The sequence below is a fragment of the Callithrix jacchus genome, chromosome 7 (genome assembly GCF_049354715.1).
Source record: "Callithrix jacchus isolate 240 chromosome 7, calJac240_pri, whole genome shotgun sequence".
In the NCBI taxonomy this organism is placed as follows: domain Eukaryota; kingdom Metazoa; phylum Chordata; class Mammalia; order Primates; family Cebidae; genus Callithrix; species Callithrix jacchus.
Genome location: NC_133508.1, coordinates 157,468,153 through 157,484,426, shown reverse-complemented (window position 1 = coordinate 157,484,426; position 16,274 = coordinate 157,468,153). Strand labels below are relative to the sequence as shown.

At 44.0% G+C, this 16,274-nt stretch overlaps 1 protein-coding gene across 2 annotated transcripts in view; it reads right to left on the bottom strand.

The window, feature by feature from the left end:
* The window catches only part of HAO2 (hydroxyacid oxidase 2), a 35,614-nt gene extending 19,618 nt beyond the window's left edge, over positions 1–15,996 (bottom strand). The window contains exon 1 of one of the 2 annotated variants that reach the window (XM_009001993.5): positions 15,822–15,996. In XM_009001993.5, coding sequence (XP_009000241.1) covers positions 15,822–15,891 — 70 coding nt within the window. In that variant the 5' untranslated portion in view covers positions 15,892–15,996. The remainder of the gene's footprint in view (positions 1–15,821) is intronic. The other variant, XM_003733542.6, reaches the window with a different exon arrangement.
* Positions 15,997–16,274: the final 278 nt, after the last annotated feature.

Genomic DNA, 16,274 nt, shown 5'->3' with positions numbered 1-16,274 from the left:
TAAAATTGCAAATTCACCAATTGCTAGCTATTGTTCTAGAAACTTCAGCTCATATTAGTTCCTTGAACCTCTTTAGGCTTTTTATGTGATAGTAAAAACAGTGAGGTGGACAGATCCAAGATGGCTAATTAAGGGCAGCTCAGGATTGCAGCTCCCAGCGAAAGCATGGAGGATGAGTGGACGCCACATTTCCAGGTGGATTTTTATTGCTCACAGACCAGGAGATTACCAGGTGGAGGAGCCTCACGGGTTACCAGCACGGCGGTTTTGGCCAGTGCAGCAGGTCTCCACACAAAATACACAGGTCTGGGCACTGTTTTAGCTGGCGATTGGAGCTCCTGGGAGACAGAGTCACCCACTCAACTGATAAAAAGGACTGAAACAGGGAGCCAGGCCAGGAGATCCCCAGGCAAAAAAGTGCCATGAATCTCAGTGCAGCTGTTTCAGCTTGTGCAGTGGGTCACCACATGGGAAATCACACAGATCCTGGCACCTTTTCAACAGGCAACTGGAACATCTGGGAGACAGAGTCACCTGTTCAATGTTAAAAAAACATGGGGTCTGAGGCAGGGCACCAGGTGATCAGGTTCAGCTGGTCCTACCCCCACAAAAAAAACAGCAATCTTAAATGCTCTGGATTGAGAGTTTCAGAGCAAGCACAGCTGAACCTTGGATGGTCCACTCTGTGGGGGAGGAGCATCTGCCATTACCCAGGCAGTCCACCACTACAGAGGTAGTCCACCATTGCTGAGGCAGCCTGCCATTGCCGAGATGGCCCACCATTACAGAGAGAGTCCACCATTACAGAGGTGGGTCGCCATTGCCGAGGCAGTTCTAACTATACCTGTATAAACAGGACTGCAAGGAAGTTTACACAGCAGCTGGGCGGAGCTTACAGCATCTCAGCAAAGCCTCTGCAGGCAGACAGTGACTAGGCTGCTTCCTTGCTGGGCAGGGCAGCCCTGAAAAAAGGCAGCAGCACAACAGAAACTCATAAAGCCCTAACTCCCTGGGACAGAGCACCAAGGGGAAAAAAGTGTTTATGAGTTCTGCTGCAACAGACTTATACATACCTGCACAGCAGCTATGAATGAACAACAGAGTTCACAGCTCAGTACTTGAGTTCCTATAAAGGACAGACTGTCTCCTCAAGCAGCTCCCTCAACCCTGCATATCCAAAGAATCACCTTATAAAGGAGAGCTCAGACTGATATCTGGCAGGTATCCTTCTGGGACAAAGATAACAGAAGAAGAAACTGGCAGCAACCCTTATGTTCTGCAGCCACTGCAGGTGATCCCCAGGCAAGCAGGGCCCGGAGTGGACCTCAGCAGTCCTACAGCAAAGGGGCCTGACTGTTAGAAGGAAAACTAAGAAACAGAAAGAAATAACTTCATCATCAACCAACTGCACATCCACTCAGAGACCCAATCTGAAAGTCAACAACTACAAAGATGACAAGTGGATAAATACACAAAGATGGGAAGAAACCAGTGCAAAAAGGATGAAAACACCCAAAATTAGAAGGCCTCCCCTCCTCCAAGGGATCAACAACTTCTCACCAGCAAGGGAATAAGGCTGGATGGAGAATGAGTGTGATGAATTGACAGAAACAGGCTTCAGAAGGTGAGTAATAAGAAACTTCTCTGAGCTAAAAGAATGTGTTCTAACCCAATGCAAAGAAACTAAGAACCTTGAAAAAAGATTTGACAAAATGCTGATGAGAATAAACAGCTTAGAGAGGAATATAAGTGAATTGATGGAACTGAAAAACACAACACAAAAACTTTGCAAAGCATACACAAGTTTCAACAGCCAAATTAACGAAGCAGAAGAAAGGATATCAGAGTTCGAAGATCACCTCAATGAAATAAAATGAGAAGGCAAGATTAGATAAAAAAGCATAAAAAGGAATGAACAGAGTCTCCAAGAAATATGGGACTATGTGAAAAGACCTAATCTACGTTTGATAGATGTACCTGAATGTAACGGAGAGAATGAATGCAAGCTGGAAAATACTCTTCAGGATATTATCCAGGAAAACTTCCCCAACCTAGCAAGGCAGGCCAATATTCAAGTCCAGGAAATACAGAGAACACCACAAAGATATTCCTCAAGAAGAGCAACCCCAAGACACATAATTGTCAGATTCACCAGGATTGAAATGAAGGAGAAAATGCTAAGGGCAGCCGGAAAGGTCAGGTTACCCACAAAGGGAAGCCCATCAGACTCACAGCAGATCTCTCGGCAGAAACCCTAGAAGCCAGAAGAGAGTGGGGGTCAATATTCAACATCCTTAAAGAAAAAACTTGCAACCCAGAATTTCATATCCAGCTAAAGTAAGCTTCATAAGTGAAGGAGAAATAAAATCCTTTACGAACAAGCAATTACTCAGAGATTTCGTCACCACCAGGCCTGCTTTACAAGAGCTCCTGAAAGAAGCACTAAACATAGAAAGGGACAACCAGTACCAGCCACTCCAAAAACATACCAAATGGTAAAGAGCATTGACACAATGAAGAAACTGCATCAACTAATGGGCAAAACAGTCAGTTAGCATCAAAATGGCAGGATCAAATTCACACATAGCAATATTAACCCTAAATGTAAATGGGCTAAATGCCCCAATCAAAAGACACAAACTGGCAAATTGGATAAAAAGCCAAAACTCATCAGTGTGCTATATCCAGGAAACCCATCTCACATGCAGGGGTACACAAAGGCTCAAAATAAAGGGATGGAGGAAGATTTACCAAGCAAATGGAGAGTAAGAAAAAAAGCAGGAGTTGCAATTCTCGTCTCTGATAAAATAGACTTTAAAGCAACAAAGATCAAAAGAGACAAAGAAGGACATTACATAATGATAAAAGGATCAATGCAACAAGAAGAGCTAATGATTCTAAATATATACATACCCAATACAGAAGCACCCAGATACATAAAGCAAGTTCTTAATGACTTACAAAGAGACTTAGACTCCCACACAATGATAGTGGGAGACTTTAACACCCCGTTGTCAATATTAGACAGATCAACAAGACAGAAAATTAACAAGGATATCCAGGACTTGAACTCAAGCCTGGACCAAGCAAACTGAATAGACATTTACAGAGCTCCACACCCCAAATCCACAGAGTATACATTTTTCTCAGCACCACATCACACCTACTCTAAAATTGGCCACATAATTGGAAGTAAATAACTCCTCGGTCAATGCAAAAGAACGGAAATCATAACAAACAGTCTCTCAGACCACAGTGCAATCAACTTAGAACTCAGAATTGAGAAACTAACTCAGAACCACACAGTTTCATGGAAACTGAACAACTGGCTCTTGAATGTTGACTGAATAAATAATGAAATGAAGGCAGAAATAAAGATGTTCTTCGAAACCAATGAGAACAAAGACAAAACGTACCAGAATCTCTAGGGCGTATTTAAAGCAGTGTCTCGAGGAAAATATATAGCAATAAATGCCCACATGAGAAGCAAGGAAAGATCTAAAATTGACACCCTATTGTCAAAAGTGAAAGAGCTAGAGGACCAAGATCAAAAAAACTCAAAACCTAGCAGAAGATAAGAGATAACTAAAATCAGAGCAGAACTGAAGGAGATAGAGACGTAAAAAACCCTTCAAAAACTCAATAAGTCCAGGAGCTGGTTTTTTGAAAAGATCAACAAAATAGACAGACCACTAGCCAGATTAATAAAAAAGAAAAGAGATAATAATCAAATAGATGCAATAAAAAACGATAAAGGGGATATCACCACAGATTCCACAGAAATACAAACTATCATCAGAGATTATTATAGCAACTCTATGCACATAAACTAGTAAACCTGGAAGAAATAGACAAATTCCTGGACACTTGCATCCTCCCAAGCCTAAACCAAGAAGAAGTCAAAACCCTGAATAGACCAATAACAAGGTCCGAAGTTGAGGCAGCAATTAAGAGCCTACCACACACAAAAAGCCCAGGCCCAGATGGGTTCACAGCCATATTCTACCAGACACACAAAGAGGAGCTGGTACCATTCCTTCTGAAACTATTCCAAACCATCCAAAAAGAGGGGATCCTTCCCAAATCATTTTATGAGACCAACATCATCCTGATACCAAAACCCAGCAGAAACTTAGCAGGAAAAGAGAACTTCAGGCCGATATCTATGATGAACATAGATGCAAAAATCTTCAATAAAATACTGGCAAACCAATGGCAACAGCACATCAAAAAGCTTATCCACCATGATCAAGTAGGATTCATCCCGGGATGCAAGGCTGGTTCAACATACACAAGTCTATAAATGTAATCCACCACATAAACAGAACCAAAGACAAAAACCACATAATTATTGATGCAGAGACGGCTTTTGACAAAATTCAACAGCTCTTTATGCTAAAAACCCTCAATAAACTAGGTATTGATGGAATGTATCTCAAAATAATAAAAGCTATTTATGACAAAGCAACAGCCAATATCATACTGAATGGGCAAAAACTGGAAGCATTCCCTTTGAAATCTGGCACTAGACAAGGATGCCCTCTCTCACCACTCCTATTCAATATAGTACTGGAAGTTCTAGCCAGAGCAATCAGGCAAGAAAAAGAAATAAAGGGTATTCAAATAGGAAAGGAGGAAGTCAAATTGTCTCTTTGCAGATGACACATTGTCTATTTAGAAGACTCCATCATTTCTGCCCAAAATCTTCTGAAACTGATAAGCAACTTCAGCAAAGTCTCAGGATACAAAATCAGTGTGCAAAAATCACAAGCATCCCTATACACCAATAACAGACTTAAAGAAAGCCAAATCAAGAACGAACTGCCATTCACAATTGCTACCAAGAGAATAAAATACCTAGGAATACAACTTACAAGGAATATAAAGGACCTCTTCAAGGAGAACTACAAACCACTGCTCAACGAAATAAGAGAGGACACAAACAGATGAAGAAACATTCCATGCTCATAGTTAGGAAGAATCAATATTGTGAAAACAGCCATACTGCCCAAAGTAATTTACAGATTCAATGCTATCGCCATCAGGCTGCCATTGACCTTCTTCACAGAACTGGAAAAAACCACCTTAAACTTCATATGGAACCAAAAGGGAGCCCGCATAGCCAAGTCAATTCTAAGCAAAAAGAACACAGTGGGAGGCATCACACTACTGGATTTCAAACTATACTACAAGGCTGCAGTAATCAAAACAGCATGGTACTGGTACCAAAACAGAGATATAGACCAATGGAACAAAACAGAGGTATCGGAGGCAACACAGCATATCTACAACCATACAATCTTGGATAAACCTGACAAAAGCAAGCAATGGGGAAAGGATTCCCTGTTTAATAAATGGTGTTGGGAAATCTGGCTAGCCGTGTGCAGAAAGCAGAAACTGGACCCCTTCCTGACACCTCACACTGAAATTAACTCCAGATGGATTAAAGACTTAAACATAAGACCTGGCACCATAAAAACCCTAGAAGGAAATCTAGGCAAAACCATTCAGGACACAGTAGTAGGCAAGTTCTTCATGACCAAAACACCAAAAGCATTGGCAACAAAAGCCAAAATAGACCAATGGGACCTAATCAAACTCCACAGCTTCTGCACGGCAAAAGAAACAGTCACTAGAGTGAATCGGCAACCAACAGAATGGGAAAAAATTTTTGCACTCTACCCATCTGACAAAGGGCTAATATCCGGAATCCACAAAGAACTAAAACTGATTTACAAGAAAAAAAAATAAGCCCATTCAAAAGTGAGCGAAGGATACAAACAGACACTTTACAAAAGGAGACATACATGAGGCCAACAAACATATGAAAAAATGCTCGTCACCACTGGTCATTGTAGAAATGCAAATCAAAACTACATTGAGATACCATCTCACGCCAGTTAGAATGGCGATCATTAAAAAATCTGGAGACAACAGACGCGGGAGAGGATGTGGAGAAATAGGAACACTTTTACACTGTTGGTGGGAGTGTAAATTAGTTCAACCATTGTGGAAGACAGTGTGGCACTTCCTCAAGGACCTAGAAATAGAAATTCCATTTGACCCAGCAATCCCATTATTGAGTATATATCCAAAGGATTATAAATCGTTCTACTATAAGGACACATGCACACAAATTTTCATTGCAGCCTTGTGTTTAATAGCAAAGACCTGGAACCAACCGAAATGCCCATTGATGATAGACTGGACTGGACAGGGAAAATGTGGCACATATACATTATGGAATATTATGCAGCCATCGAAAACGATGAGTTCGTGAACTTTGTAGGGACATGGATGAACCTGGAAACCATCATTCTCAGCAAACTGACACAAGAACAGAAAATCAAACACTGCGTGTTCTCACTCATAGGTGGGTGTTGAACAATGAGAACACATGGACACAGGGAGGGGAGCATCACACACTGGGGTCTGTCGGAGGAAATAGAGAGGGACAGTGGGGGGTGGGGAGTTGGGGAGAGACAGCACGGGGAGAAATGCCAGGTATAGGTGATGGGGAGGAAGGTAGCATATCACACTGCCATGTGTGTACCTATGCAATGATCTTGCACGTGCTTCACATGTACCCCAAAACCTAAAATGCAATAAAAAAAAAAAAAAAACAGTGAGATACATTTAGCAGGCCAGTGACAAGCAGGCAGAAATCTAAGAGCAAGGACATTCAGGAGTAGCTGTTACTAACAATCTGAATTTCAAACTCTCCTGACCAAGGGAAGGACGGGTGCAGAGGAGCAGGCAGGCTTTTTAAGGAAGCCTTCTATTTCTTCAATATTGCATCTGATTTAACATCAGCCAGATAACAAGTTGCCTTCTTTTGAAGATTTTATGTGATTCATATGATTTGCGTTAGTGTCGCTTTTGGAGCTCAGGGTTATCAGAGCTTCTATTTGTATGGAAACCTCCTAGACAGTCTGTGGGAAATCTCAGGGTGAAAGTCGCAGGGTGGGCTGTGGAGACACAATGGGGGATGAAAGTCAGCCTCTGATGCCTGACTTTGAAGTACTTGCTTGGTGCCCTAGGATGGAGCACTTCCAGGACCTCTGTCCTAGTTCTTTAGGAACTTATGCCAAGTTTCCCAATGGAATGTCAGATAATACCAAGGCTACATTTTACGGGCCGAGTTGGAGAGATTACACTGTTCTAAGTTTGCTGAAAATGCTTTAATCACTCTTTCCCTCAAGGATAGTGGATGCGAAGGGTACAGCCTTCCCCACAGCATTGCCAGCAACAGCAGTGTCATGGGAGAGGCTGCAGCTAGAGGAAGCCCTGAGAATGAAGCAGGTGATGAGAGAGAAAGAAGGATCCCCGAGCTGCGGAGACTGGGAGAGCCGTGTGCAGAGGCAGTGTTGGGTTCAGGGAAGACATGAATCAGTGGCATTGGAAAATGCTCCTGTGACTGAAGCAGATGAGCCTCCAATGAGACCCCAGCATGGGGAGGAAAGGGCAGGGGGAAGAACTTGGATTCCCAGGAACAGCAGGTCAGCCCTCAGAGTAAAATGGGAACCAGACCGTTTTTAACACTGCAGTGACCTGAGGAATCAAAGATGGCATTTGTATAGGTGTGAGGAGAGAAAGAGCCAGTTCAGTTCAGATGCGGCAAGGATGAATTCCTGGCACCCGTCAGCCCAGAATCGGCTCTGGCTTCTTCCCTGCGCCCTTGCACATTGTAAATCAAGGATGCAGGGCTCCTTCTGGACCAGAATGACCGACCCCTTTTTTTGTCTGTTTTATTCTGATTTATGTAATAATAATGTCTCCTCTTTAGCCTGCCATTCCTCAACCATTCTCATTAGCCTTTTTCTCCTTCTGGGTAATGAAAATTCTCTTCTCGACCTGTGAGCATGTTCTGTCATAAGAAGTGTATGCCTGGCCGGGCATGGTGGCTCAAGCCTGTAATCCCAGCACTTTGGGAGGCCTAGGCGGGTGGATCACGAGGTCAAGAGATCGAGACCAGCCTGGTCAACATGGTGAAACTCTGTCTCTACTAAAGATACAAAAAATTAGCTGGGCATGGTGGCGTGTGCCTGTAATCCCAGCTACTCAGGAGGCTGAGGCAGGAGAATTGCCTGAACCCAGGAGGCGGAGGTTGCGGTGAGCCGAGATTGCGCCATTGCACTCCAGCCTGGGTAACAAGAGTGAAACTCCATCTCAAAAAAAAAAAAAAAAAAAAGAAGTGTATGCCTGACTTCTTCGGAATGGCTTCCCTAGTCATGGCAGGGGAGTGACTCACATTTTTGCTTTACTCTAGGAGCCTTGTGTGTCATAGATTGAAAGAGTTTCTGAGTCCGGGGTAGGGCATGTTTATGTCAAACACATGCTCACCCTGAAGCTGTTGTGACCTAATTATGCAATTAGCTACCACTGTCCTGCCTCCCACACATCCCGCCTGTTGAGGATTGGGACTTACAATGGGACTATTGCAATTGCTTCTGGATAGCATGGCGGTATAACCTAGAATTACTTCTCCTCACTTGAGAATTAGCTTCTCAGCACAGACCTAAGATTTCTAGAGACCCAACTCCTCCACACTAGATTTTATCATGTGTCTGCCCACGGCTCTCCCAGTCTCCCCAGCTCGGGGATCCTTCTCCCCCATCCCCCGTTTCATTCTCAGGGCCTCCTCTAGCTGCAGCCTCTCCCGTGACAATGCTGTTGTTGGCAATGCTATGGTGATGGCTATACCCTTCGCATCCACTATCCTTGAGGGAATGATAGAATCCAGTGTAGATGAGTTGAGTGTTGACTCCAGTTGAGTCTAGAGGCAGGCTCCTTCAAGGCGGATAGTTACAGACATTTATCTGAGCAGGGGCAGGCTACGTGCCTTCCGCTCCAAGTCTCAGCTTCCTCATTTGAAAAAATATACATTTTTGTATATTTTAGCTTATCCGTGATAGATTTGAAGCCACCTGAAATTAAAAGCTGAGCTGAGGTCCTTCAAGTATTCATATTCTGTGCTTCCTTTGCCCATAAATTCAAGGAGCTGTTTAGATGAGATCATATGGATATTCTAGTACGGCATTAACTTTGCGGCAATAAAGTATAGAACAGGGAACCAGCACAATATTTAGACATGTTTGCTAACACCAATTAGCTGGGTGCTCAAGCCTGCCTTCACTCCTCCTCCCCAGCCTAGGGCCTTTCTTTTCATGAACACTTCTGGTCCAGTGGTACCACCTTATGGCTCCAGTGGATAACTACTTAACCAGTCTTGTCACTATTTCCCTTTTACGAGGGGATAGGCATGCCACACACGCTGTTTTTCCTGCTCTCAGACCAGATAATCAAAAGCCATTTTACTACATAGATGTGCCTCTTCTTCCGTTCTCAATTTCTCCAAACTACTGAGTGCCTTTCTCAGGGAAATCTTTCTCACCCTTTCTTCTCTTTTCTTAATCTCTCCCATTGCCTTTGTTTTTCTATTTGCAAACCAAAAATAATTTCATTATGGTAGATGAAATTAGTGCTCTGTAGTCCTTTGTATCAAGAACAAAGTGAAACAATTTTGAAGTGCTATTAGACCTAGGAAAGGACTTCAAAAACCTTCAAAAACACCCTCAAAGGCATCTTAACGTTTCTTACTTACATTTCCATTGAATTCTCTCTTCCTCTAATTAGGTCTGCTTTTCTTCATCAGCTGCATATACAAGAAATTTTTAAAATGATTTATAACATAATTTTCTTAGTTTTCAGTTTTGGTTAAGGACTAGCAATGCAGTAACATTGCTTTATAGTCATTTGCATTGCAAATATGCTAATCTTCTGCTACTTTGTGAATCAAGTGGGCATTTTCAGTCACCTGGGACTCCAACCGCTATTTTAATAGCGTTCTTTCTATGGGAAACTCTGTTCTGAGTTTCAGACAAATGCCTTCCAAGTAGAGTTTTGGAGCTCAGCCGTGCTGTAAACTGGGCGCTGTTCATAGGGCATTGAAGATAGTTTAGGGAATACTGGGAGATATTGATGCAAATATGTATGAAGTGTTTTGAAAAATTGAGGATTTTCTTCTTCTTTCAAACAGTGGAAATAGGTTGATTATGCAAAGAGCCTTGGAGGCAGCATGATGGCTCCCTGATGTGAATCACAATAACGCTGCTGCTATTGCAACCGTTGATCAAGTGTTTCGTGGCATGCCACGCACTGTGTAAAGTGCTCCGTGGCGCGCCACGCACTGTGTAAAGTGCTCCGTGGCGCGCCGCGCACTGTGTAAAGTGCTCCGTGGCACGCCGCGCACTGTGTAAAGTGCTCCGTGGCGTGCCACGCACTGTGTAAAGTGCTTTGCATGCGTGACTGTTGTCAACCTTCTTTAATAGTCAATGCAAATATTATCATCTCCATTTCACATGTGAGAAACCTGAAGTTTAAGAGGTTAAAATACTTTGTTCAATATTACATATTTGGTAACGTGTCATGATTCCAGTGGCCTGGCTCTTAACTACTAGAAGAAAATGGGTGCAGCTAAGTGTGGTTTATAGAATGACCGATTAAAATATCATGGGCATATGCAACTTTGCTTTCTTGCTTCAAAAGCTCATAACTCTGTCAAAGTTAAAAAAAATCTTCATTATTCAGCCAATCACTAAAAGATAACCTCTTACGTTTAAATCTGTCTTAACAGTCTACAGAGCACTCTTCCGTACAGGACTCCATTTGCTGCTTACAGCAATCCAGGGAGTATATGTACGAGCCCCATGTCGTAGATGAAAAAATTAAAGTTCAGAGAATCCATGTGAATTATCCAAGCTAACACAACAGAAGTGGCAAAGCCTGCCCTGGAATCCTCTGGCTTGTTTCCAATGTCTTTCAGCCAGATGGAGTGTTAGTAGTATGAAGGAGACGGAGAGCTGTTCTGAATGCTCAGAGAGCTGGACAGAGTGAGTGAGCTTGGTCAATTTCCAGAAAGTCCGGGCCATTGGGAAAGGAGTCCTAGGTGATACTGGGGATTCACTGCTCCTGCCTCTCCATCTGCTCAACAAGGATAGAATGTGCAAAGCAGACCTCAGAATCCTACAGAGCTGCAGAACAGGCCCTGTGCACCACGACTGACTTCAGCTCTTGCAGGTGTACCTCTTCTCACAGTGGCAATCACTGGGTGGTACAGGAGAAAGAGGAGAAAGGGCTGAGCAGCTGGGGATGGAAGAGCCCAGCTGTGGAGTGCAGCTTTGTCTCTCATTGCCTTCCTCCTGGCATCTCTGCCTATGGCAACTACCCAGATTGTGTTTCTGAGGGCCATTGCTTTCTACCAATCAACTGTGGCCAAGGAACTAACGACTCAGTGAGTCAGCAGAATAAAGAAGATTGACTGTATCATAAGCTTTGATACTTGGCAAATAGAGACTGAAATCCCAGCTCTACTGCTTGCTCACAACATGCAAAACGTATTTCTGAAAGGAGAATATTAACATCCATCCTATAAGGCCGCCAGAGGACTAAAGACTATGGCCCTTATAAGATTTCTAGAACAGGCCGGGCGCAGTGGCTCATGCCTGTAATCCCAGCACTTTGGGAGGCCGAGGCGGGTGGATCACGAGGTCAAGAGATCGACACCATCCTGGTCAACATGGTGAAACCCCGTCTCTACTAAAGATACAAAAAATTAGCTGGGCATGGTGGTGCATGCCTGTAATCCCAGCTACTCAGGAGGCTGAGGCAGGAGAATTGCCTGAACCCAGGAGGCGGAGGTTGCGGTGAGCCGAGATCGCACCATTGCACTCCAGCCTGGGTAACAAGAGCAAAACTCCGTCTCAAAAAAAAAAAAGATTTCTAGAACAGTGCCTTGTACAGAGTAGATGGTTGATAAAGGCAGCTCCATGTTCATTATTCCTCCTGTTGATGACGTGTGTGATTTCATCTGAGGCTCTGGAAATTGAAAGCTGCTTCAGGATTTGAGTATTTCTGTCATAGTGTAATTTAAACCTCTGTCAGATTTACTAGTTAGTTTAACTGAGGTTTATTGACACGCACTCTCGGCCAGGATGGTGGAGGCATTTATTGCTCCCCACATGCTTAACGTGTCCCTGTGGCTTAAATACAGGCAGGGCTCTGTGACTAGCTCTTCTGCCAATGGACTGAGACTTGTAGGCTGCTGAGTTTGACTGGAGGACTCTATCTGAGCGACAGATGACAAAAGTACGTAGACATAGATGTTTTGCTTGTGTGCGTGGCTAGGGGACTCTGAGGCTTACAGATCCTGAAGCAGGAGACTGGTTGTGAAGCTCAGGAGCTGGTGCCCTTGAGTGAGGAATGCTGCAGTGGATCACAGACCGTGAAGGAACCCTCGAAAAGGAAGGCGAAGGGACTGTGGGGTCGGTAAGTCAGGACGTTGTCATTAGTGCCTGCTCAGGATTTCCAAGTTTGAGGGAATCACCCTTGAAAACGAAGGCGAAGAGACTGTGGGGTCAGTAAGTCAGGACGTCGTCATGAGTGCCTGCTCAGGATTTCCAAGTTTCCACCTCCCCGCTTGTCCAGGCTAAGGTTTCACCACAGGACAGCACTTAGCACAACAGAAACAGTATATAACAGTATTGAAACAGCTGCCTAAAGCTGGCTGAGCCTCAGTTTTGCAGGCTCGATGAAAGGCCTTAATGCAGACTGTTGTTTTCCATAACCCACGATTCTCAGCAGAAGGCATGCTAGACATAGAACACGTGAGGAGAAATCTTGAATAGCATCATGCACAAGGGCAACGGGTCCCAGTAACACCTCTAACATGATAGGCCTTAGTCAAGGCTGCTCTGGCCCCGCTGTACACAGCAGACCCTAAAAAGGGAAGGGAGAAGGAACCATCACCTACCTGACCGCCTTCTCCATCTCCCTCAGTCCCACTGTTACAGAGTAGAAATGCCACAGAGGAGACAGAAATTCTCCCTGAGCACCCTCCTCCAATAAATTAGAAAAAAGACGAAAGATACGCTACAGCCATAGGACCCTGTCTCAGGCCGTCAGTGCTGAAAGAGGAGCTCTTGGCGTGCCCGGCAATGCAAGATCGACAAGGCAATCCAGTACACGAACCCATTTCTCCTGACACTTACAAAGAGATAAGAAGAAACATGAGAGAGAACGGAGGCACTAGCGCATTTATGGAAAGATTAACGGAGGCCGTAGCAGACAACTGCTGCATGACTCCGTAAGACTAGTCAGTGCTAAGACAACTTTAGAGCCCAGTCAGTGCCTCCTCTAGAAGGCAGAATGTGGTAAGTTGTGCGAACTGCAAGCCCACCAGCTTCAAGCGGCCGGGCAAGACGTAACAGCTGCTATGCTCCGGGAGAGGGGCTCCTATACCAACTATGACAGCAAATAAAGTCTGCTCCCCAAGACTCGGCACAGGTGTCTTTGTGCTCTCCTGAGGCTTAAGACTGAATTCCCCAAAGGGAAGTTCACCGAAGATCCTTTGTAAGTATTCGACCAAGGCCTCGGGAACCATTTGTTGAATTTATTAATCAGTTAACCCAGGCAATTAAAAGACAAATTAGTCATGCCCAGGCTGCTGGTATCTTACTGGCACAATTAGCTTATGAAAACACTAAGGTGGATTGCCAGCAAGCCACGCAGGCAATCAGAGGACAGGCAGCTACTGTGAAGGAACTAACACGAGCTTTCCAGCTGGAGGGAACTGACACACAGAGCCAAAATATTGGCTATGGCATTAAGGCCTCCTAAAATGCAAAAGGAGAGAAACCCAAATTGTCTACTCTGCAGAGAGCCAAGTTATATGAAGATGGAATGCCCCAATAGTAAAGACCAAAGTAACTCAGAGAAAGAACCCCCTTCTGTATGCCCCCAATGTGAGAAGAGGGGACATCGAGCAAATCGTTGCAAGTCCAGAGTTGATAAAAACAAGCAGAAAGGAAACTTCCAGAGGCCAGCCCCAAGCCCCACTCTCAACCAAGGCAATGCCGGTGGCTTTCCCTAGTCAGATGGAAAGCCCACTGTCCTCTCTCTCAGAGCAGTCACCCCTAGGAGCGCAGGACTGGATCACCCTGTCCCAATGAATTAGTGCTAAGAGAAGAAGACCCCAAAATGGTTGCAACCAAGATCAAAAGCCCACTGCCTCCAAGAGCAGTAAGGTTAGTCCCAGTGTGATCACCAAACTAATGGATACCTTTGACTTAGGGGTAAGATTAGTGATGACAGAATGTAAACTCTGCCTATTCTTATCTCTAAGTCAAAGATAGCTCAGTTACTGCTTTTACCATACTAAGTCCTCAACGCCCAAATTAAAAAAAAAAAACGAAAAAGAAGTTGTAGACACACAGGAGCCACAAGAGTATATTAGAAGCAATTATCACTGATCAGAGATCCATGATTACCTTGAAAATTAGAAATAAGAATTTTACTCGCTTATTAGACACAAAGGCAGATATTTTTATCATTAGTGGTCCAAACTAGCTAGAAACTTGGCCTGAAGTCACTCAGAAACAGAAAATTGTCAGCATCAAAGAAGCACACACAGCCAAGCAGAGCATGCGCCCGCTAACGTGCTGCGATTTAAAGAAAAGCAAAGCAGTTACACAACCTCTGCTTATGCCCCTCCCTGTCCATCACTAAAGACAAGACCTGTTAGCCCGATAAAGCGTCACTCTGCAGACCCGCTTCTAATAATAACTACTGTCGTTATTCTAGGCCAAGGACTGAAGGGCTGGTATGTGACCTTCAGCTTTGTTTCCTTCTCTGCAGTGATCCTCCGTCCTCTGGAAGGCAGAGCTGCAAGAGGAAGGCCACTTGGATCCCCAAATTGCCGTTTGGAAAGGAGTAGCTCTGGAGATGAGCTGATGTTGTGTGAGGAGGAAGGAATATTTATGTGTTATCTCACTAGGTCTTCAGGGTTTTTTCTTTACTATAACATAGCCTAATCTAACATAATATATGAAGGCATTATGGTGAACACTAGAGATCTGGGGGGAAAAAACCCAAAACCTTTATCACATCAGTCTCTGCTCTCAAGAAGCTTACAGTAGAAGACAGACTTTAATAGCTGATTATGTGACAGGTGATACCATTTAGATATAACAGAGTCCCTTTGTGGGAATTTGGCAATATTCCCATTACTTCTCAAATTATATCCCACAAATGATGTTGCACTCAGTCTATTCTAGACAAACTCCAATTCCCATCTATCTTTAAATTAGGCTGTTACCGTCTATCTCAGTCAAAGGACCTTGTGAAATGCAGAATATAGCAGTAGTTAAGAATCAAAGCTCTGGGGATTTTGCTTCCTGCTAATAGACTTTCTACTCTGTCCCACTGACCTACTGTCTATCTTTATTCCGGTCCCTTCCTGTCTTCACTAGTGTTCTTCAGCAGTTCTCCCCAGGCTGATCTGTAGATCCAGCGTAATCCAATCACGACCCCAGAGGCTCTTCATTAGATGGACTTTGTAACCTATTTGTTCCAAATAAGCGTATTCCCCAAAGGAACTACACCGTTTGGGACATATTAACTTCTTTTACTTTTTTAGGCGCAGTAGCTCTGTCACTGTTTTCCTCTGCCTGTGGCCAGGAAGCAGTGGTCAAAATACTAAATATATCTCTGAAGGCAATGGCTGTACCTTTTAGCTTTCAGAATGCTGTCAAGTAAAAACATTTTAACCCATTTTTCTTCCCACAGACACCCACACATATTCCACCATACAATTCTAAGACTTAACTTCCTAGACTTAACCTGGTATGATTGTGAAACGAAGTCTTCCTTTGCCCATGCCCCCCGAGTTCCCTAACACCTGTCTCCCTAGGACCGTGTTTGCCACGGTCCTTGCTTTGCATACTCAGAGTTGGCTTCCATGATATCTCCCATTCCCACCCTACCTGCCACTTCATCTCCTTTCTCAGTTCCAAGCACACAGAACACGCTCAGTGACAAACCTGATTCTGACATCTCCCAGTCCTCAGGGAAAGAGGTGTTTAGAGGCAGCCACTCAAAGCCTGGCTCACTGCTGGAGGTGTTAGGAAACACGCCACGTCACTACCCACAGTTCATGCTAAAGAAGAGGCTGAAGGCTCCAAGTTAATCTTTTAAGGAAAACATCCTGCTCAGCAGTAAATGAGCAACGAGGCCAGAGCGAGGCTGACTTTGAAAGGACTTTGCTGGCTTTGCAAATTTACTTCAAAATTAAGTAAACTTTTATTACAAAATTAAACGTCAAAGTGAACAGACGGTTTCTTTTCTCTCAAATTTTATGTTGTCCTCTGCTCACCACAGACTGTTAGAGGTAGGGAGTGGGTGATTTCAGGCAGGAAATTACCAAAGTCCCCGTGTTG